At 44.4% G+C, this 24,688-nt stretch overlaps 1 protein-coding gene across 1 annotated transcript in view; it reads left to right on the forward strand.

The window, feature by feature from the left end:
- Positions 1 to 24,688, forward strand: part of LOC110516873 (protein eyes shut homolog) — a 240,571-nt gene that overhangs the window by 60,345 nt on the left and 155,538 nt on the right. Inside the window, exon 11 of the mRNA XM_090217983.1 lies at positions 15,468 to 15,644. Coding sequence (XP_090074109.1) covers positions 15,468 to 15,644 — 177 coding nt within the window. The remainder of the gene's footprint in view (positions 1 to 15,467; positions 15,645 to 24,688) is intronic.

Below are 24,688 nucleotides of genomic sequence, written 5' to 3' on the forward strand. Positions count from 1 at the left end.
TGCAGGCAGGCAGGCCAGCACGAGGGAGAGAGAAGAGGGGGCAGGCAGGCAGGCCAGCACGAGGGAGACAGAAGAGGTGCAGGCAGGCAGGCCAGCACGAGGGAGAGATAAGAGGGGGCAGGCAGGCAGGCAAGCACAAGGAAGAGAGAAGAGGGGGCAGGCAGGCAAGCACAAGGGAGAGAGAGGAGGGGGCAGGCAGGCCAGCACAAGGAAGAGAGAAGAGGGGGCAGGCAGGCAAGCACAAGGAAGAGAGAAGAGGTGCAGGCAGGCAGGCCAGCACGAGGGAGAGAGAAGAGGGGGCAGGCAGGCAGGCCAGCACGAGGGAGACAGAAGAGGTGCAGGCAGGCAGGCCAGCACAAGGGAGAGAGAAGAGGGGCAGGCAGGCAGGCCAGCACAGGGAGAGAGAAGAGGTGCAGGCAGGCAAGCACAAGGAAGAGAGAAGAGGGGGCAGGCAGGCAAGCACAAGGGAGAGAGAAGAGGGGGCAGGCAGGCCAGCACAAGGAAGAGAGAAGAGGGGGCAGGCAGGCAAGCACAAGGAAAAGAGAAGAGGGGGCAGGCAGGCAGGCCAGCACAAGGGAGAGAGAAGACGGGGCAGGCAGGCAGGCCAGCACAAGGAAGAGAGAAGAGGGGGCAGGCAGGCAGGCCAGCACAAGGGAGAGAGAAGAGGGGGCAGGCAGGCCAGCACAAGGAAGAGAGAAGACGGGGCAGGCAAGCAAGCCAGCACAAGGAAGAGAGAAGAGGGGGCAGGCATGCCAGCACAAGGAAGAGTGAAGAGGGGGCAGGCAGGCAGGCCAGCACAAGGGAGAGAGAAGACGGGGCAGGCAGGCAGGCCAGCACAAGGAAGAGAGAAGAGGGGGCAGGCAGGCAGGCCGGCACAAGGGAGAGAGAAGAGGGGGCAGGCAGGCCAGCAAGAGGGAGAGAGAAGAGGGGGCAGGCAGGCAGGCCAGCACAAGGGAGAGAGAAGAGGGGGTAGGCAGGCAGGCCAACACAAGGGAGAGAGAAGAGGGTGCAGGCAGGCCAGCTCAAGGGAGAGAGAAGAGGTGCAGGCAGGCCAGAACAAGGGAGAGAGAAGAGGGTGCAGGCAGGCCAGCTCAAGGGAGAGAGAAGAGGTGCAGGCAGGCCAGAACAAGGGAGAGAGAAGAGGGGGCAGGCAGGCAGGCCAGAACAAGGGAGAGAGAAGAGGGGGCAGGCAGGCCAGCGAGAGGGAGAGAGAAGAGGTGCAGGCAGGCCAGCTCAAGTGAGAGAGAAGAGGGGGCAGGCAGGCAGGCCAGAACAAGGGAGAGAGAAGAGGGGGCAGGCAGGCCAGCGAGAGGGAGAGAGAAGAGGTGCAGGCAGGCCAGCTCAAGGGAGAGAGAAGAGGTGCAGGCAGGCCAGCTCAAGGGAGAGAGAAGAGGGGGCAGGCAGGCCAGCGAGAGGGAGAGAGAAGAGGGGGCAGGCAGGCCAGAACAAGGGAGAGAGAAGAGGGGGCAGGCAGGCAGGCCAGAACAAGGGAGAGAGAAGAGGGGGCAGGCAGGCCAGCTCAAGGGAGAGAGAAGAGGGGGCAGGCAGGCCAGCGAGAGGGAGAGAGAAGAGGGGGCAGGCAGGCCAGAACAAGGGAGAGAGAAGAGGGGGCAGGCAGGCCAGCGAGAGGGAGAGAGAAGAGGGGGCAGGCAGGCCAGAACAAGGGAGAGAGAAGACGGGGCAGGCAGGCAGGCCAGAACAAGGAAGAGAGAAGAGGGGGCAGGCAGGCCAGAACAAGGAAGAGAGAAGAGGGGGCAGGCAGGCCAGAAGAAGGGAGAGAGAAGAGGGGGCAGGCAAGCAAGCCAGCACAAGGGAGAGAGAAGAGGGGGCAGGCAGGCCAGCGAGAGGGAGAGAGAAGAGGGGGCAGGCAGGCCAGCGAGAGGGAGAGAGAAGAGGTGCAGGAAGGCAGGCCAGAACAAGGGAGAGAGAAGAGGGGGCAGGCAGGCAGGCCAGCTCAAGGGAGAGAGAAGAGGTGCAGGAAGGCCAGCGAGAGGGAATGTCTTGGTAATCTGTATCTCGCAATTTCTTTTCTTGCATGCCTCGCAAGTTCCCCAAAGTAGCCTAAAGTCGGGTGTACACTATGAGATGTTGAGATCAGAGACAAAATCCCCAAGTCATTGGCTACTCACCGACGTTTAATGTCAACTGATCTGTGTGCTACCTATCCCGTCCTTAAGCAGGCCCAGACGGCCCAATATTTTCAAACAATTATGATTTCATCAGCACAAAATCTGCAATGATCTTGTAGTGTGAGATGTGCAACTACAAGATTTCAGAACGGTGATCAGCAATAGCCAATGAGATCTCGACTAGTAGCGATGACTACTACTAGGATGCTTTTGTACTTGCCAAAGTGTTAAATTGTTACAGCTCTGACAAGCTCTTTACACACAATGTTATTCAACTCAAAATGTATTGGCTAGATACTTCAACTCTGTATATGTCAAGCATGAATGTCTGACTGAAAACATTTTTGAGGCTGCTTTGAGCCACAGCTTGTCGTAGCTACGTTAAATCTGATCACATCATCACATCATTGTTTTAGTGAGACAGCGTGGTATGGAGAATCCTCAAGACCAAGTGAAGAATCTTGTCTGTGCCACATTGTTTCTTCTGCGCACCACGACGTTGGCAAGACAACAAACTCCTGGAAAGACGGTCATTTAATGTGAGAGGCTTAGCAGTGTTACTGTTTTATAAGTTGTGTGGTGTCCGCCCGGGCCTTTATAGCCTACCATCTAGTTAGCAACTTTGATGGGGGTAGGGGCCACAAACAATCTGCTCGCGAGGCTGCATACCCACATCCACACCCCCCCCCATCAAAATGTTTTGCTGTTTTACAGGGTGTAGAGAAACGTTTGCAGTTTTTAATATGACATCTGAGTGAGACTAACAAACAAAATCAATAGGGGACCCCCGGCCCGTAATTCATGATACCATGATAACAACAAGTTTAGAAAGCTGGCCGCTAACTTAGCAATCTAAAGAATGTTAGCTGAACCTGGGCTAATTGACTGACTATTAGTGACTGAGCCGAGGGCTTTCAAAAGGGGGGGCTTCCCGCGGGCCACCAGTTGCCATCCCTGAGTTAGACTATAACAAGGAAAAAAATATGTTTTATGATTACTGCACTGTGATTAAAATTTTGTGGGGGGAAAAAAAATGTTTCTCATTTAGGGATTTTTCTTAACATTAAGGATCCCAACTTTGTTTAAATGTTTTAGTCAGTAGTTAGATGTGGCAGTTTAAACAGTGGCACTACTGGATACAGCCATTTCAGTTCACTGTTGTCACTGTGTTGTTAGAGAACTGCCTAGCAACATGTTCCTTTTTCACTTCCTTCATTTCACTTTAATTTAAACTGATCTCTAAAAATATAGCTTATAGTGGTGCTAAACTTTACATCCTCTCAGCGCAAAATACTGGGATAAACAGCAAGGGAATAGCCTACATTGCATAAGACTGGTGGGGAATCATTAAGTGATGTGATGACACTGTGACCTTTTCTCCAAACCAGCCAGGAATGAACTATTTATGCAGTGGATAAGCCTTCTACGTTGACACCTGAAATCACATTGAATGTGTCGCTAAACACTGTTCAAAGTAGTGACACAACCTTTAGTCCCTCTCTGTCTCAACTAAAACCCTGTACTAGGTCTGTTTGTGTACCCTTCCACCCTCTTTTGACACCTTCGCTGTGCGTTCTCAGATGTTGTTAGTCTCTCTATCTGCCTCAGCAAAGCAACAGAGTCTCCTATATTATCTCCAGGGCTGCAATGGGCTAGCTCATTTATAGCCTACATTACAGCCCCATCTGTCCCATGGGAAAGAAATACCAAATTATCACCCAGAACCTTTAAGGAATTTCTTTGAGTGTTTAATATTAGTATGCAGCCTGACCAGGTGAATCCAGGTGAACGCTATGAGCGGGAAGCACTGGAGTCAACATGGGCCAGCATCCCTGTGGAAAGATTTTGACACCTTGCAGTCCATACCCCGATGAATTAAGGCTGTTCTGAGGGCAAAAAGGGGGTGCAACTCAATATTAGGAAGGTGTTGGGTCACAGTGGAGAAGGGTTCTTACAATAGCCAAAAATGTCATACAGGAATATTCAAATTAAATTATATTCGGCAATCTCATATTATTTTGTGATACAGTACCTTTACCGTGGTCCTAAGAGGAAAGGTTTATCTTCCTTATAAATGAACAGTCGATAACATCAACATACACTCTTAGAGAAAAAAGGCTAAATGTTTCCAAAAAGGTTCTTCAGCTGACCCCATTGGTCGGAGAACCCTTTCTGGCACCAAAAGGGTTCTACCTGGAAACAAAAAGGGTTCTTCAATGGGTTCTCGTATGGGGACAGCTGAATAACTTTTTTAGGTTCTAGAGAGCACCTTTTTTTTCTAAGATTAACGAAAACAATTTGTAATGAAAGAATAATAATCAACTAAACAACAATGAGATCCATTCACTTGTTCTCCTGGAGTTTGTTTTCCCAGACGTCCATTAATGACGCTCTATAGCCTATACCGCGGTTCATCACACTCGTAACGCCGCCCTCCCCTAAACACCAGCGCCCCATTCCCTATATAGTGGACTACTTTTGACCAAAGCCAATGGGCTATCCCATAGGGCATCAGTCCAAAGTAGTGCACTATGTAGGTAATGGGTTGCCATTTGGGACGCATCCCAGCGCTGGCATGCTGCACTAGTTTATGCTGAGTTAAACAGATTGGTATAGAGTTGAAAGGCATCCCAGTCCCAGCGTATTAACCACGGTGCAATCTCATGTGACCCACTGAGCACTCTGCTAGTGATGGGCTTCGCTAGTCAGTTCCCCTTCGTCCCTCATACACTCGCGCTCACACATGTACACACACACACACACACACACACACACACACACACACACACACACACACACACACACAAATGCTGTTTGACACACTCACACACAAACACACACACACACACACACACACACACACACACACACTCACACACTCACACACTCACACACACTGACAGCCTGAAGTTTGAAGTAGAAGTCTAAAGGCTGTCATGCTGACAAAGTCCCTGGTCTAGAAGTGTATTATTGTAAAACAGTAGTATGTCTGTACCACAGCAACTTATTGTACCACAGTAATATGCCTGTACCACAGCAACTTAGTATATTATTGTACCACAGTAATATGTCTGTACCACAGCAACTTATTGTACCACAGTCATATGTCTGTACCACAGCAACTTAGTATATTATTGTACCACAGTAATATGTCTGTACCACAGCAACTTTACGGGGTGACAACAACACTGCTGCATCCTCTCACATATTAGATTAAGTCACAGACACCTGTCTGTTTGTTTGTCTGTTCCCTGCCTGCCCCCTATCTGTTTGTCTGCTTCCTGCCTGTCTGCCTGCCCGCCTTTCCCATGTCTGTCTGCCCCCTGTCTGTCTGCACCCTGCCCCCACCACCCTCCCTGCCCCCTGCCTGCTCCCCTCCCTGCCCCCACCCCCTGTCTGCCCCCTGCCTGCATCCTGTCTGCCTCCTGCTCCTCCCTACCCCCTGTCTGTCCCCTGCCCCCTGCCTGCCTCTTGTCTGCCCCCTGCCTGTCTGCCCCCTGCCTGCATCCTGTCTGCCTCCTGCCCCTCCCTGCCCCCTGCCTGTCTCTTGTCTGCCCCCTGCCTGTCTACCCCCTGCCTGTCTACCCCCTGCCTGTCTACCCTCTGCCTGTCTGCCCCCAGCCCACTGTCCCCTGTCTGCCTGCCTAACCCCCTGCTTGTCTGTCCGCTGTCTGCCTGCCTAACCCCTGCCTGTCTGCCCCGTCTCCCCCCAGCCCACTGTCCCGTCTCTGCCTGCCTAACCCCTGCCTGTCTGCCCCGTCTCCCCCCAGCCCACTGTCCCGTCTCTGCCTGCCTAACCCCTGCCTGTCTGCCCCGTCTCCCCCCAGCCCACTGTCCCCTGTCTGCCTGCCTAACCCCCTGCTTGTCTGTCCGCTGTCTGCCTGCCTAACCCCTGCCTGTCTGCCCCATCTCCCCCCAGCCCACTGTCCCGTCTGCCTGCCTAACACCCTGCTTGTCTGTCCACTGTCTGCCTGCCTAACCCCTGCTTGTCTGCCCCGTCTCCCCCCAGCCCACTGTCCCCTGTCTGCCTGTCTGCCCTGTATCCCTCCAGCCCACTGTCCCCTGTCTGCCCCGTCTCCCCCCAGCCCACTGTCCCCTGTCTGACTGCCTGCCCCCTACCTGTCTGCCTGCCCACCTGCCTGTCACATGATTGATAACTTGACCAGTCAACTCTCTCTCTCTCTCTGCTCCCTGCTAGTTATAATGACATACTGTACAGTATCATCTAATGACTCGTTTATTATGTTCATGTGTAGGCTAACAACTACAGTAATAATACTTTCCATTTACAAGCCTTGTTGGGGCACACTGGCATACCATTTACATAGCATGACCAATACATCGCTTCACTAGCTATTAAGCAAGTATGGACATTGGAACCTGGCCTATCATATGCTTCATCCTGGTGACCAGGCCAGACCCTGCTTTCTCAAGCAGCCTGGTCACACAGGTACTATTCAGTCAGAGCCAGGTCAGCTGTGTGTGCAAACCATTAATCTCTGATAAATGATCTTTATCAGGCAAGACACAGTGGGTCGTAGACCCTGACAAAAGAGTCTGTCAGGTCTGTAAGCCTTAAATTGAAAGCTAAGTGATCGCCAAAATGAGTAGCAGAGTAAAATGAGGATGGGGGCTAGAAAAGAAGTCATGAGCAGCGAAGCAGCTAATTATTCACACTGGTTTCTGGATCCATCATGACCCTTAACACGCCTCATTTCCCCAAGTCCTAACTCTTCATAGGTTTGTTTTGCATTTGGAGGATATTGGCCCATTGTTGAAATTAACAAAAAGGGCTTGATTACTACTAACAAACCAGATTGTCCCTAATATTGTCCCTAATCCCACCGCTTTAAAAACAAACGCAAACAAGCAAAGGTGCATTTCTGGATAGTATGGGGATATTATGGCAATGTTATAGGAACATTATGTTGATGGTATGGTTACATTATTACAAAATAAATGCTTAATAATGGGGAATGGTGGGGTATGGGACTGAATAGCCCAAACCATTAGCATTGACAGGAAGACTGAACAGCCCAAATCATTAGCATTGACAGGAAGACTGAACAGCCCAAATCATTAGCATTGACAGGAAGACTGAACAGCCCAAATCATTAGCATTGTCAGGAAGACTGAACAGTCCAAATCATTAGCATTGACAGGAAGACTGAACAGCCCAAATCATTAGCATTGACAGGAAGACTGAACAGCCCCCAGCTCCCGGCCCTCGGCCCCCAGCCCCTAACCTCCATCTCTAGCCGCAGACCCCAGCCCTAATCCTCTGACATGTTACTACTGTACCCTGACAGTCACCAGTCCTAATCCTCTGACATGTTACTACTGTACCCTGACAGTCACCAGTCCTAATCCTCTGACATGTTACTACTGTACCCTGACAGTCACCAGTCCTAATCCTCTGACATGTTACTACTGTACCCTGACAGTCACCAGTCCTAATCCTCTGACATGTTACTACTGTACCCTGACAGTCACCAGTCCTAATCCTCTGACATGTTACTGCTGTACCCTGACAGTCACCAGTCCTAATCCTCTGACATGTTACTACTGTACCCTGACAGTCACCAGTCCTAATCCTCTGACATGTTACTACTGTACCCTGACAGAGTCACCAGTCCTAATCCTCTGACATGTTACTACTGTACCCTGACAGAGTCACCAGTCCTAATCCTCTGACATGTTACTACTGTACCCTGACAGTCACCAGTCCTAATCCTCGGACATGTTACTACTGTACCCTGACAGTCACCAGTCCTAATCCTCTGACATGTTACTACTGTACCCTGACAGAGTCACCAGTCCTAATCCTCTGACATTTTACATCTGTACCCTGACAGTCACCAGTCCTAATCCTCTGACATGTTACTACTGTACCCTGACAGTCACCAGTCCTAATCCTGTACCCTGACAGTCACCAGTCCTAATCCTCTGACATGTTACATCTGTACCCTGACAGTCACCAGTCCTAATCCTCTGACATATTACTACTGTACCCTGACAGTCACCAGTCGTTGGTCCTTTGTGTGGAAGCCAACAGATCATCATTACCACCTGGTGGAGTCCCTGACCTGAGTAGGATCATCCTCCACCATCCTCCACTTCTCCCTCATCCCCCTCTCCTCCGCCCCCCCTCCATCCACCCCCTGTTAAAGTCATCCCCCTCTCCTCCGCCCCCCCTCCATCCACCCCCTGTTAAAGTCATCCCCTCTCCTCCGCCCCCCTCCATCCAGCCCCTTTTAAAGACATCCCCCTCTCATCCACCCCCCCTCCATCCAGCCCCTTTTAAAGTCATCCCCCCTCCTCCAGCCCCCTCCATCCACCCCCTGTTAAAGTCATCCCCCTCTAATCCACCCCCCCCCCATCCAGCCCCTTTTAAAGTCATCCCCCCTCCTCCAGCCCCCTCCATCCAGACCCTGTTAAAGTCATCACCCTCTCCTCCAGACCCCTCCATCCAGACCCTGTTAAAGTCATCACCATCTCCTCCAGACCCCTCCATCCAGACCCTGTTAAAGTCATCACCATCTCCTCCAGACCCCTCCATCCAGACCCTGTTAAAGTCATCACCCTCTGTCATCCTCTGGGGAGATAACACAGCGGCCAGGCAGACCTGACTGGGCCCTTCTGCCTGCTCATAGCCTAACTGTCAGGGTGGGCAGAGGGGACAGGGAGAGGGAAGGATAGCTTTTTCTGAACATTTTATCTTTATTTCTTTTAGCCAGTAGTATTTCCAATTGCTTAGATTATAGATTATTGCAGTTATATTTTTGTGGTGATGGAAAAAAGTCAGAGGAATGTGTTCATAATAAAAAAACAGGAGTATGTTCACTGTAATATACTAGGAGTATGTTCACTGTAATATACTAGGAGTATGTTCACTGTAATATACTAGGAGTATGTTCACTGTAATATACTAGGAGTATGTTCACTGTAATATACTAGGAGTATGTTCACTGTAATATACTAGGAGTATGTTCACTGTAATATACTAGGAGTATGTTCACTGTAATATACTAGGAGTATGTTCACTGTAATATACTAGGAGTACGTTCACTGTAATATACTAGGAGTATGTTCACTGTAATATACTAGGAGTATGTTCACTGTAATATACTAGGAGTACGTTCACTGTAATATACTAGGAGTATGTTCACTGTACTATACTAGGAGTATGTTCACTGTACTATACTAGGAGTATGTTCACTGTAATATACTAGGAGTACGTTCACTGTAATATACTAGGAGTATGTTCACTGTACTATACTAGGAGTACGTTCACTGTAATATACTAGGAGTATGTTCACTGTACTATACTAGGAGTACGTTCACTGTAATATACTAGGAGTATGTTCACTGTAATATACTAGGAGTATGTTCACTGTACTATACTAGGAGTACGTTCACTGTAATATACTAGGAGTATGTTCACTGTACTATACTAGGAGTACGTTCACTGTAATATACTAGGAGTATGTTCACTGTACTATACTAGGAGTACGTTCACTGTAATATACTAGGAGTATGTTCACTGTACTATACTAGGAGTATGTTCACTGTACTATACTAGGAGTATGTTCACTGTAATATACTAGGAGTATGTTCACTGTACTATACTAGGAGTATGTTCACTGTACTATACTAGGAGTATGTTCACTGTACTATACTAGGAGTATGTTCACTGTACTATACTAGGAGTATGTTCACTGTAATATACTAGGAGTATGTTCACTGTAATATACTAGGAGCATGTTCACTGTAATATACTAGGAGTATGTTCACTGTACTATACTAGGAGTATGTTCACTGCACTATACTAGGAGTATGTTCACTGTAATATACTAGGAGTATGTTCACTGTACTATACTAGGAGTATGTTCACTGTACTATACTAGGAGTATGTTCACTGTACTATACTAGGAGTATGTTCACTGTAATATACTAAGAGTATGTTCACTGTACTATACTAGGAGTATGTTCACTGTAATATACTAGGAGTATGTTCACTGTACTATACTAGGAGTATGTTCACTGTAATATACTAGGAGTATGTTCACTGTACTATACTAGGAGTATGTTCACTGTACTATACTAGGAGTATGTTCACTGTAATATACTAAGAGTATGTTCACTGTAATATACTAGGAGCATGTTCACTGTAATATACTAGGAGTATGTTCACTGTAATATACTAGGAGTATGTTCACTGTACTATACTAGGAGTATGTTCACTGTACTATACTAGGAGTATGTTCACTGTAATATACTAAGAGTATGTTCACTGTAATATACTAGGAGCATGTTCACTGTAATATACTAGGAGTATGTTCACTGTAATATACTAGGAGTATGTTCACTGTACTATACTAGGAGTATGTTCACTGTACTATACTAGGAGTATGTTCACTGTAATATACTAAGAGTATGTTCACTGTAATATACTAGGAGCATGTTCACTGTAATATACTAGGAGTATGTTCACTGTACTATACTAGGAGTATGTTCACTGTAATATACTAGGAGCATGTTCACTGTAATATACTAGGAGTATGTTCACTGTAATATACTAGGAGCATGTTCACTGTAATATACTAGGAGTATGTTCACTGTAATATACTAGGAGTATGTTCACTGTAATATACTAGGAGTATGTTCACTGTACTATACTATGAGTATGTTCACTGTAATATACTAGGAGTATGTTCACTGTAATATACTAGGAGTATGTACACTGTAATATACTAAGAGTATGTTCACTGTAATATACTAGGACTGTAATATACTAGGAGTATGTTCACTGTAATATACTATGAGTATGTTCACTGTAATATACTAGGAGTATGTTCACTGTAATATACTAGGAGTATGTACACTGTAATATACTAAGAGTATGTTCACTGTAATATACTAGGACTGTAATATACTAGGAGTATGTTCACTGTACTATACTAGGAGTATGTTCACTGTAATATACTAGGAGTATGTTCACTGTAATATACTAGGAGTATGTTCACTGTACTATACTAAGAGTATGTTCACTGTAATATACTAGGACTGTAATATACTAGGAGTATGTTCACTGTAATATACTAAGAGTATGTTCACTGTAATATACTAGGACTGTAATATACTAGGAGTATGTTCACTGTAATATACTAAGAGTATGTTCACTGTAATATACTAGGACTGTACTATACTAGGAGTATGTTCACTGTACTATACTAGGAGTATGTTCACTGTAATATGCTAGGAGTATGTTCACTGTAATATACTAAGAGTATGTTCACTGTAATATACTAGGAGTATGTTCACTGTAAAATACTAGGAGTATTTCCAAACTGCTTTATTATACTTGTATGATTGATAACTTTCCATGTTATCTGATGAGCTGATTAAATGAGCTGAAGAAAAGCTTAATGGTCAGAGAAATAGAGTGCTAACCAGATGGTAATTGTCCTCGTCTCGTCTCTGGACTCATCACTCACTATAAACTATATACAACATGCTCTTATTAGAATATGGCAAAATAGTGTCATTTAACCAATGTAGTTGGGAGAGGCTATACGGACGCTCCTGGTGCTCACAACTATGAGGTATGTTGCTAAACTGAGAGCCACAAATGTAAGCTAAGCTAGCTAGTTGTCTCCCAGTGTAGTTAGTTATACAGTATGTTACCTGATCTGACATATTCGTTAGGTCACATAGCATGTTTAGGGTAAGAGACAGAAATATCATAAAACTAGGTTGTAAATATGTGTAAATGAAAACAGTTAAAGCTATAGATACAATGGTCTTCTGAGCTCAGCTTGATGATAGTGTTGTCTAATGGGTGAGTGGCATGTCTAGATTAGAGTCTTTATTATCCCACATATCTAGAGTAGAGTCTTTATTATCCCTCATATCTAGAGTAGAGTCTTTATTATCCCTCATATCTAGAGTAGAGTCTTTATTATCCCTCATATCTAGAGTAGAGTCTTTATTATTCCACATATCTAGAGTAGAGTCTTTATTATCCCTCATATCTAGAGTAGAGTCTTTATTATCCCACATATCTAGAGTAGAGTCTTTATTATCCCACATATCTAGAGTTGTGTATCGGAGGACGCAGGAGGGATTGGTCGGTAGGGATCTCCTTGTCCTTGTCTTATTATCCCACATATCTAGAGTAGAGTACAGGCTTTATTATCCCACAAGGGAAATTCATTTAGCAGCATATAGTAAAAAACGATGGACACGTGACAATAAATACACACGTGTATGTTTTTATTTTTTTATTTTTACCCCTTTTTCTCCCCAATTTCATGGTATCCAATTGTTGTAGTAGCTACTATCTTGTCTCATTGCTACAACTCCCGGCTCGGGAGAGAGGAAGGCTGAATGTCATGCGTCCTCCAATACACAACCCAACCAGCCGTACTGCTTCTTAACACAGCGCGCCTCCAACCCGGAAGCCAGCCGCACCAATGGAGGATACACCGTGCACCTGGCAACCTTGGCTAGCGCGCACTGCGCCCGGCCCGCCACAGGAGTCGCTGGTGCGCGATGAGACAAGGAGATCCCTACGACCAATCCCTCCCTAACCCGGACGACACCTAGGCCAATTGTGCGTCGCCCCCCGGACCTCCCGGAGCCTGGGCGCGAACCCAGGGACTCTGATGGCACAGCTGGCGCTGCAGTACAGCGCCCTTAACCACAGCGCCACCCGGGAGGCCACAACAGAATGTTTTAATATAGAATATTGACCTATTAGTTTTAGTCCTGCTGTCACGCCCTGGCCATAGATTCTCTATTCTCTATTTTGGTTAGGCCAGGGTGTGAATAGGGTGGGCATTCTAGTTTCTTTATTTCTATGTTGGTGTGTTTCCCAATCAGAGGCAGCTGTCTATCGTTGTCTTTGATTCGGGATCATGTATAAGTTGTTATTTTTCGTTTGGGTTTTGTGGGTAGTTGTTTTCTGTTTATTGTCTGCACCTGACAGGACTGTTTCAGTTTTTCCCTCTTTGTTATTTTGTTTGAGTGTTTTGAGTATTAAATTTATAATGAACACTTACCACGCTGCGTTTTGGTCCACTCCTTCATACGATTATCGTTACAGAACTACCCACCTAAAAAGGACCAAGCAGCATGTTCAAGAGGAGCAGGGATCCTGGGCCCGGGAGAAAAGAGAGTGGAGGACATCCTGGACCTGGGAGGAGGTAATGGCAGGGGACAAGACCCTGCCATGGAAACAGGCGGAGGCAGTGAAAGAGGATTTTTTTTTGGGGGGGGGGGGGGGTACATGAGGAGAGTGGCAGAGTCAGGGTTCAGACCTGAGCCAACTCGTTGTGCTTACCGTGGGGAGTGTCTCCAGTGCGCATTCATAGCCTGGTTCCCTGCATTGGCCGGGCTAGAATGGGCATCCAGCCAAGACGGATGGTACACCTCCTTGGAGCAGGATATCCTGCGCCGGCTCTGCGCACTGTGTCTCCGGTGCGTCTGCACAGCCCAGTGCGTCCTGTGCCAGCGCCCTGCATTTGCAGGGAGAAAATAAACATCCAGCCAGGACGGGTTGTGCCAGCTCTACGCTCCAGACCTCTAGTGCGCCTCCACAGTCCAGTACGTCCTGTGCCTCATCCCCACACTCGCCCTGAGGTGCGTGTCTTCAGCCCGGTGCTACCTGTACCGGTCCCACGCATCAGGCCTCCAGTGCGCCTCCACAGTCCTGTGCCTCCTCCCCGCACTCGCCCTGTGGTGCGTGTCTTCAGCCCGGTGCTACCTGTACCGGTCCCGCGCATCAGGCCTCCAGTGCGCCTCCACAGGCCAGAGCTTCCGGCGACAATTCCCAGTCCAGAGCTTCCGGCGACGTTTCACAGTCCGGAACCTCCAACGATGGGCCACTGACCGGAACCTCCAACGACGGTCAACAGTCCGGAACCTCCAGCGATGGGCCACTGACCGGAACCTCCAACGATGGGCCACTGTCCGGAACCTCCAACGACGGGCCACTGTCCGGAACCTCCAACGACGGGCCACTGTCCGGAACCTCCAATGACGGGCCACTGTCCGGTACCTCCAACGACGGGCCACTGTCCGGAACCTCCAACGATGGGCCACTGTCCGGAACCTCCAATGACGGGCCACTGTCCGGAACCTCCAACGACGGGCCACTGTCCGGAACCTCCAACGACGGGCCACTGTCCGGAACCTCCAACGACGGGCCACTGTCCGGAACCTCCAACGACGGGCCACTGTCCGGAACCTCCAATGACGGGCCACTGTCCGGAACCTCCAACGACGGGCCACTGTCCGGAACCTCCAACGACGGGCCACTGTCCGGAACCTCCAATGACGGGCCACTGTCCGGAACCTCCAATGACGGGCCACTGACCGGAACCTCCAACGACGGTCAACAGTCCAGAGCCTGTTTCTGTTTATTGTTACCTGACAGGACTATTTCGTTTTTCCCTCTTTGTTATTTTGTTTGAGTGTTTTGAGTATTAAATGTATCATGAGCACTTACCACGCTCAGTTTTGGTCCACTCCTTCATACGACGATCGTTACACCTGCTGTATGTGATGTCATGGGGATGTTTAATATAGAATATTGACCTATTAGTTTTAGTCCTGCTGTATGTGATGTCATGGGGATGTTTAATATAGAATATTGACCTGTTAGTTTTAGTCCTGCTGTATGTGATGTCACGGGGATGTTTAATATAGAATATTGACCTATTAGTTTTAGTCCTGCTGTATGTGATGTCATGGGGATGTTTAATATAGAATATTGACCTATTAGTTTTAGTCCTGCTGTGTGTGATGTCACGGGGATGTTTAATATAGAATATTGACCTATTAGTTTTAGTCCTGCTGTATGTGATGTCAAGGGGATGTTTAATATAGAATATTGACCTATTAGTTTTAGTCCTGCTGTATGTGAGGTCATGGGGATGTTTAATATAGAAAATTGACCTGTTAGTTTTAGTCCTGCTGTGTGTGATGTCACGGGGATGTTTTAATATAGAATATTGCCCTATTAGTTTTAGTCCTGCTGTGTGTGATGTCACGGGGATGTTTAATATAGAATATTGACCTATTAGTTTTAGTCCTGCTGTATGTGATGTCACAGGGATGTTTTAATATAGAATATTGACCTATTAGTTTTAGTCCTGCTGTGTGTGATGTCATGGGGATGTTTAATATAGAATATTGATTGACCTGTTAGTTTTAGTCCTGCTGTGTGTGATGTCATGGGGATGTTTAATATTGACCTGTTAGTTTTAGTCCTGCTGTATGTGATGTCACGGGGATGTTTAAGAATCATTTTATAATGAATGTTTTTCTTTTCAGATACCACAATATTCATCCCCTCGTTCAACGGCACATCGTACTTGGAGCTGCCTCCCCTTGGCTCTCTGCTGCAGTCTCCTGGTGCCAGCGCAGATCCCTCTCACCCTGCCAAAGACACCACTGTTACCCTGTATCTGACTGTCAAAACCAGAGCTACACAGGGCACCATCCTCTACAGTAAGTACAAGCATGGCATTCCACTTTTGTTTCCTTTGTTTAATCAGGAGATTACGTCCTTTTACAAAGGAGAACTGAGAACAACATGATATGAGCAAAACCCAGAAACACAATGCACCAATGCAGTACAAAGTACAATAGTGACAAGAGCTTCGGATCAATGTTTTCTGGAGCTACTAGAGGAGATGATTTCTGGAGCTACTAGAGGAGATGTTTTCTGGAGCTACTAGAGGAGATGTTTTCTGGAGCTACTAGAGGAGATGTTTTCTGGAGCTACTAGAGGAGATGTTTTCTGGAGCTACTAGAGGAGATGTTTTCTGGAGCTACTAGAGGAGATGTTTTCTGGAGGCTACTAGAGGAGATGTTTTCTGGAGCTACTAGAGGAGATGTTTTCTGGAGCTACTAGAGGAGATTAAGGTGCAATAAAGTAGGAAGGTGATGAAGCCTTTAGTCTCTCAGTGTATATGATTTTGAATGATTCATTTGTCTTATCGTTTTCTCTAAATGAAGCTGCAAATCTGTTATGAACATTCATAATGTTAAATAAGCTATGTTCATGAGTTCCATTATCAGATAACATTGTTGTGAGAATACGGTTAAACTATATTAATTATTAAACAATGAGGCAATGAGAAGAATTAGAATGACACAAGGAATATAAATAAAAGATGAATCGTTTGCAGCAAAGTACTGGAGGAAAGACCAGAATGATCCTTCTTGGTAGCACTTTACTTGACACCCAGCGTCATAACATGTTATGACACGGTCCTAACCATGTCATAATATGTCATAACAGCTGACATAACCTGTCATAATATGGTCATAACACTGTCTTGACCCATATACTTACATCTGTTGTGACATATTTCGTTATTTTATGGCTGGTTATGACACCTATATAAGAGTGTCAAAACCCACATTTATTCAAACGTATTTTTCCCTGCCAAGAAGTTCTCTTTCGTTCGAAAGTTTCTTAAGTCCTTTGTTGATGCTGTAAATATTTTTTTACAGACATTTTTTTTCCAACATATTTTAAACAACATGAAGAAAATACACTTTGACACTGTCAAGAAGCATTATGACCATCATAATCATATAATCCAGATAGGCCTGTCACGTACATGCCCTTATGTCTGTCATCAGTCTAAAAGAGAGTGGCTTGTCCTGCTCCTGAAATCTGCTCCTGCATTCATCCCAGTCACCAGAAACAGAGAACTGGGATAGGTGCATGGCCGACATCAATCTGTACGTAATTACAGTACAATTGAAATTTAATATGGGCAATTAAATATATAATATAAACATACTGTTGACACGTAGCCTATGGTGTAGTGGAATGTTTTGCTTTGTGGGTTTTAACACTCTTATGTAGGTGTCATAACCAGCCATAAAATAACTCAATATATATCATAACAGGTCTCAATATATGTGTCATGACAGTGTTATTACCAGTTATGTCAGCTGTTATGACATGTTATGTCAGCTGTTATGACATGTTATGTCAGCTGCTATGACATGTTATGTCAGCTGCTATGACATGTTATGTCAGCTGTTATAAACATGTTATGTCAGCTGTTATGACATGTTATGTCAGCTGCTATGACATGTTATGTCAGCTGTTATGACATGTTATGTCAGCTGCTATGACATGTTATGTCAGCTGTTATGACATGTTATGTCAGCTGCTATGACATGTTATGTCAGCTGTTATGACATGTTATGTCAGCTGGCTGTCAAGTCAAGTCTTAGCTCTTTTTGAGTATCAAACTAAGGTCATGCTGTTTACAGTAAACAGTTAACACCCATTATTACTCTGAGATGTAGCTTTCAATGTATTTATTTTTCTGGAAAACACTTTGTTTGGACTGTACATCCTATATTTAATCAGGTCAAATGAAGCGTTACCAATTCATCAAAGAAAAACTGTGTTTTAACGTGATTGTTGTATGTGGACAAAGTATTTTTAGGTGGACCGTAGATGCAGCATAGTGGGTTTGATTCCCGTGACCACCCCTTTGTAAAAATGTATTCATGCACGATGCACTATATACCATGTTCACAAAGATGTATTCATGCACGATGCACTATATACCATGTTCACAAAGATGTATTCATGCACGATGCACTATATACCATGTTCACAAAGATGTATTCATGCACGATGCACTATATACCATGTTCACAAAGATGTATTCATGCACAATGCACTATATACCATGTTCACAAAGATGTATTCATGCACGATGCACTATATACCATGTTCACAAAGATTTATTCATGCACGATGCACTATATACCATGTTCACAAAAATGTATTCATGCACGATGCACTATATACCATGTTCACAAAGATGTATTCATGCACGATGCACTATATACCATGTTCACAAAGATGTATTCATGCACGATGCACTATATACCATGTTCACAAAAATGTATTCATGCACGATGCACTATATACCATGTTCACAAAGATGTATGCACTCGCTTTACTGTGAGTCGCTATGGAAACTTCAGAAGACAAGGAGAAGCTGCCGACTCCAAGAGCTCTGACGCAATCATGTATTATTCACCAACGTTTCAACAGCAAGCTGTCTTCAGGATTTCATTGGACTTGTGCAGGTGTTTGTAATCATGACCGACTGTGGCATGATATTATTGGTCAATTTAGAACCATCCATAATACATATAAATGAATGGATATCAGACGATCATAGATACAATTGCATCATAATTAAACACAATATTATTTACAAAAACACAATAATCACAGGAATGGTTTCAGATCAAAGTCAATGTGTGATTGTTTTTTGCAGGTTCTTTTGATTCAACAGAATTGGTTATAACTGTGTTTCAAGGGAGGCGTGTGACAGCTATCAGCCCTCAACAAACTATTGCGATCAGTTGGTTTCCTGTAAAGATCTGTGCATAGATCATAGCCCTCGCAAATATCAAAAGATCAAGGAAGCTGATTTGACGTGCGTCAGATTGCATCGTGAATCTCAGGTGCTCAGAACAAGAGTTAAGAGAAGCATGGAACTCCTGGTCGCTTTGGATAAAAATGCTAAATGGCGTTTGTTATATTATTATAATGATTGTATTCAGGAATTGTATTGGTTGGAAAGATGTAACGTAGAGTTACCCCTCAGTGAAGTTGTAGCAACTTTTGAATATATACTGAGTTGTAGTCCTGAGCATATCAAACATTAGGAACACCTTCCTAATATTGAGTTGCAACCCCCCCTTTTCCCCTCAGAACAGCCTCAATTCGTCAGGGCATGGACCCTACAAGGTGTCGAAATCATTCCACAGGGATGCTGGCCCATGTTGACTCCAATGCTTCCCACAGTTGTGTTTAAGTTGAATGGATGTCCTTTGGTTGGTGAACCATTCTTGATACATACAAGAAACTATTGAGCATGAAAAACATAGCTGCGTTGCATGTCTTGACACAAACCGTTGTGCTTGGCACCTACTACCATACCCCTTTCAAAGCCACTTAAATCTTTTGTCTAGCCCATTCACCGTCTGAATGGCACACATATACAATCCGTTTCTCAATTGTCTCAGGGCTTAAAAATCCTTCTTTGTATTTGTATTTATTATGGATCCCCATGCAGCAGATACTCTTCCTGGGGTTTATTATGGATCCCCATGCAGCAGATACTCTTCCTGGGGTTTATTATGGATCCCCATGTAGCAGATACTCTTCCTGGGGTTTATTATGGATCCCCATGCAGCAGCTACTCTTCCTGGGGTTTATTATGGATCCCCATGCAGCAGATACTCTTCCTGGGGTTTATTATGGATCCCCATGCAGCAGATACTCTTCCTGGGTCCAGTAAAATTAAAGCAGTTTATACCATTTTAAAAACATTACAATACATTCACAGATTTCACAACACACTGTGTGTCCTCAGGCCCCTACTCCACCACTACTACATATCTACAGTACTAAATCCATGTGTGTGTGTGTGTGTATAGTGCATTATTGTGTATGCGTATGTCTGTGCCAATGTTTGTGTTGCTTCACAGTCCACGCTGTTCCGTATGGTGGTTTTTATCTGTTTTTTATCTGTTTTTTAAATCTAATTTTACTGCTTGCATCAGTTACTTGTAGTCATGGCTCAATGTAGTACTGAGCGCCTCCCATAGTCTGTTCTGGACTTGGGGATTGTGAAGAGACCTCTTGTGGCATATCTTGTGGGGTATGTATGGGTGTCCGAGCTGTATAGTTCAAACAGACAGCTGTGTGCCAGTAGTTCAAACAGACAGCTGTGTGCATTCAACATGTCAATACCTCTCATGAATACAAGTAGTGATGAAATGAATCTCTCTGCTGTCCTGTTCTGAGACAATTGCAAAGTCCTTTTTTGTGGCACCTGACCACACGACTGAACAGTAGTCAAGGTGCGACAAACCTAGGGCCTGTAGGGCCTGCGTTTTTGATAGTGTTGTTAAGAAGGTAGAATCTAGGGCCTGTAGGACCTGCCTTGTTGATATTGTTGTTAAGAAGGTAGAATCTAGGGCCTGCAGGACCTGCCTTGTTGATAGTGTTGTTAAGAAGGTAGAAACTAGGGCCTGCAGGACCTGCCTTGTTGATAGTGTTATTGAGAAGGTAGAAACTAGGGCCTGCAGGACCTGCCTTGTTGATAGTGTTGTTGAGAAGGTAGAAACTAGGGCCTGCAGGACCTGCCTTGTTGATAGTGTTGTTGAGAAGGTAGAAACTAGGGCCTGCAGGACCTGCCTTGTTGATAGTGTTGTTGAGAAGGTAGAAACTAGGGCCTGCAGGACCTGCCTTGTTGATAGTGTTGTTGAGAAGGTAGAAACTAGGGCCTGCAGGACCTGCCTTGTTGATAGTGTTGTTGAGAAGGTAGAAACTAGGGCCTGTAGGACCTGCCTTGTTGATAGTGTTGTTGAGAATGCAGAGCAACGCTTTATTATGGACAGGCTTCTCCCCATCCTAGATACTGTTGTATCAAAATGTTTTGACCAAGACAGTTTACAGTCCAAGGTTACTCCAAGCAGTGTTTTACTTTAACCTGTATCCTCCCCTTCATCTACACTGATTGAAGTGGATTTAACAAGTGATCATACAGTTGAAGTCAAATACATTTAAACTCAGTTTTTCACAACTCCTGACATTTAATCCTAGTAAAAGCCTCCCCCTTGTTCCTCCAAATATAAGTATGGTCATTATGGCCAAACAGTTCTATTTTTGTTTCATCAGACCAGAGAACATTTCTCCAAAAAGTATGATCTTGTTATCTTTGTTTTCTTTATTATTTTGGTTAGGTCAGGGTGTGACGAGGGTGGTATGTGTGTTTTTGACTTGCGCCTTGGTCTCCTCATTATGACGAACGTGACAGATCTTTGTCCCCATGTGCAGTTGCAAACCGTAGTCTGGCTTTTTTATGGTTTTGGAGCAATTGCTACTTCCTTGCTGAGCGGCCTTTCAGGTTATGTCGATATAGGACTCGTTTTACTGTGGATATAGATACTTTTGTACCTGTTTCCTCCAGCATCTTCACGGGGTCCTTTGCTGTTGTTCTGGGATTGATTTGCACTTTTCGCACCAAAGTACATTCATCTCTAGGAGACAGAAAGCATCTCCTTCCTGAGAGGTATGACGGCTGCGTGGTCCCATGGTGTTTATACTTGCGTACTATTGTTTGTACAGATGAACGTGGTACCTTCAGGTGTTTGCAAATTGCTCCCAAGGATGAACCAGACTTGTGGAGGTCTACAATTTTTTTTTTACAAATATTTTTCTGAGTTCTTGGCTGACTTTCCCATGATGTCAAGCAAAGAGGCACTGAGTTTGAAGGTAGGCCTTGAAAAACATCCACAGGTACACCTCCAATTGACTCCAATGATGTCAATTAGCCTATCAGAAGCTTCTAAAGCCATGACATCATTTTCTGGAATTTTCCAAGCTGTTTAAAGGCACAGTCAACTTAGTGTATATAAACTTCTGACCCACTGGAATTGTGATACAGTTAAATAATCTGTCTGTAAACAATTGTTGGAAAATTACTTGTGTCAAACACGAAGTAGATGTCCTAACCGACTTGCCAAAACTAGTTTGTTAAGAAGAATTTTGTGGAGTGGTTGAACAATGAGTTTTAATGACTCTAACCTAAGTGTATGTAAACTTCTGATTTCATCTGGTCAGTCTGTCATGGAAAGAGCAGATGTTCTTAATGTTTTGTATACTTGCTGTAAATTTTATCAGATGCTTTTATACAAAGTGTCTCACAGTACAGTGAGTGCATACATTTGAGTGTAGCCTTTATGACCGCCAGCACCCTGGCGTTTCAAGCTTCACGCTCTTACCAGCTGAGCCACACTGGAGTTAATGGAACAGCTATTCTCAGCTGCAGATGAATCCCTTTGAAGCTGCACAACGCATCCATTCCAGTCATGACTTCTCAGAGAGATTGGATGAGTCCCAAATATAACACCCTATTCCCTATATAGTCCACCACTCTTGACCGGGCCCCATAGTGCACTACGTAGGGAATAGGGTGCCATTTGTGACACAGAAAAAGACACCTGTTGCTGTGAGTCAGCTTTCAGTTGGTCACAAATCTATTCCGTCTTTTCCATGGAAACCAATGAGGTTGTGTTTAAAAATGTCCTCTTGTTAAGGTTAACACGTTAGAGATATGCCATTCACTAACCACGTCCGTCCCTGATATAAAGTCATACTTGGTATATCCTGTTGGTCGCCATGGTTTCCCAGGACCTTTTAATGATACGTTCATTTGTATTTATTTTAACTCTTTTATCCTTATGAGTTGTTAAGTCTTAAGAAACAAGATATTGTACCTTTCAAAACTTTTAGGAATATTTCAGTCATTTGTTAAAGTACAAAGAAGTGTCTTAACTCGGCAGCAATGAGAATACATCATATTCCTCCTAAGAACAGTTAACCCACTGTTCCTAGGCTGTCATTGAAAATAAGAATTTGTTCTTAACTGACTTGCCTAGTTAAATAAAGGTCTAATTAAATTGCTTCTGCTGTTATTGGATGGGTAGATTGTTTTAATTATCCCCATCCCATATATCTTCATGCATTGACTGTGTCCCAAATGGCACCCTATTCCCTATAGGGCATTACGTTTAACCAGAGACATGCAGTATGGGCCCTGGTAAAACAAAGCAAAGTAGTGCACTAGAAAGGAAGTGGGGATGCCATTTGGACGCACTTTGTTTAGCGAGGGACAAAATGACAGATTTTTCAAAAGACGGATTTCTCACTTTATATCTTAACCAATGCTGTTCTGACAGTGTTTTAGGTGAGTCTTAAATGACTGTAGTCAGTGATAATATATATCCATTAACTATATATATATCCACAATACATCATGTGATCAGCCACTTTACCAACTGGGTGGTTTGTAATATACCGTCATCACTGCATGGTTCACAATGTAAGCTGGGAGTTTATCAACAAACAGTCCTTTGAAAAGTTCCAACAGTGGAGTTGGAGTTGTGAGAGAAACACTGCAGGATATCGAGGCCTGACTTTCATTAATGGTTCCAACAGTGGAGTTGGAGTTGTGAGAGAAACACTGCAGGATATCGAGGCCTGACTTTCATTAATGGTTCCTTTGTCCCTGTAGGAGCTGTGCGATATCGTCTCAGAGTCTCCTGCCTCTACAATTCACACACAAAATAAACCTAAACCATTCTGTGCTCAGTAGTGATGTGTTTTCCAACCTCATTATTTGTTGTTAGATTGGCTTTTTCCTTCCCAATTGTACACATTGTGTAGAATAGCACTAAGGAGACAGGGTTTATAAATCCTACACATCCTTTAGGTATTGAGAATAACAATCTCCCTTTAGTAGATTTATAAACCTGAAATACATTAAATTTCTTGTATTTTTACTGCAGGTTCATTCTCTTTTCTAAGTTATATTTTAGGAAAAATACGTAAGAGAAAACAACCAGACTAAATAATGCATTTTGTTGTTAAATTTGTTCCATGAATGAGGAACTTTAATCACTAATACCATTGATCATTTCTAACTCACTGAGCAAGACAAAATCACCCTTTTGAGGATAAATTCTATAAATATTGGTGGATAAATTATATATATTGGAGGATAAATTATATATGTATTGGAGGATAAATTATATAAATATTTTGGAGGATAAATTATATATGTTGGAGGATAAATGATATAAATATTTTGGGATAAATTATATATATATGTTCATCTTCATACACATATTGGAGGGATGCCACAAGGACAGGAAGTTATCAGAGGTGAAAAGTTGATGGGATTGCTCTTGATGTCAAGTTAGCAAAGCCTTTTTACTTCTAACCTTGTCACACACACACATACACACACCCACACACACACACACACACACACCCTTCCCTGTCACATTATCTGCTTATGTATGGTTCACCTGCCACCGGCTATCTGACAGCGTTTATCTTGTGTTGCTTCCCATCAAACGCCTCATAAATTCCCTCTATAGATTAGAACAGGATGACAACATGCTCACTCTGACAACATCAGGTTTTCACTGTCATCGTCTCCTTTCTCTTCTCTTTACACACACACACACACACACACACACACACACACACACACACAGAGAGAGAGACACAGATACACACAACCCACCACAATTTTAATAATGAGGAATGTACATTAAACAGGTTGTGTTCACTGTTAAGTCTATACCAAGAAGAAGGAACAAGTTAATGAACACATTTAATTACAAGTTATTTGTCACATGCTTTGTAAACAACAGGTGTAGACTAACAGGGAAATACTTACTTACAGGTCCTTCCCCACAATACAGAGATAAAGACAATAGAGAAATAATAGAAAGTAAAACACGTAATAATAGAAGTAATAATAGATAAAGAATTAGTAATGATAACGTGTCTATACTGTCTGCAAGGAGTACTAGTACTGAGTCATGATAACATGTCTATACTGTCTGCAAGGGGTACCAGTACTGAGTCATGATAACATGTCTATACTGTCTACAAGGAGTACTAGTACTGAGTCATGATA

This window comes from Oncorhynchus mykiss, chromosome 23 (genome assembly GCF_057628025.1).
Source record: "Oncorhynchus mykiss isolate SJ-2025 chromosome 23, ASM5762802v1, whole genome shotgun sequence".
NCBI lineage: Eukaryota > Metazoa > Chordata > Actinopteri > Salmoniformes > Salmonidae > Oncorhynchus > Oncorhynchus mykiss.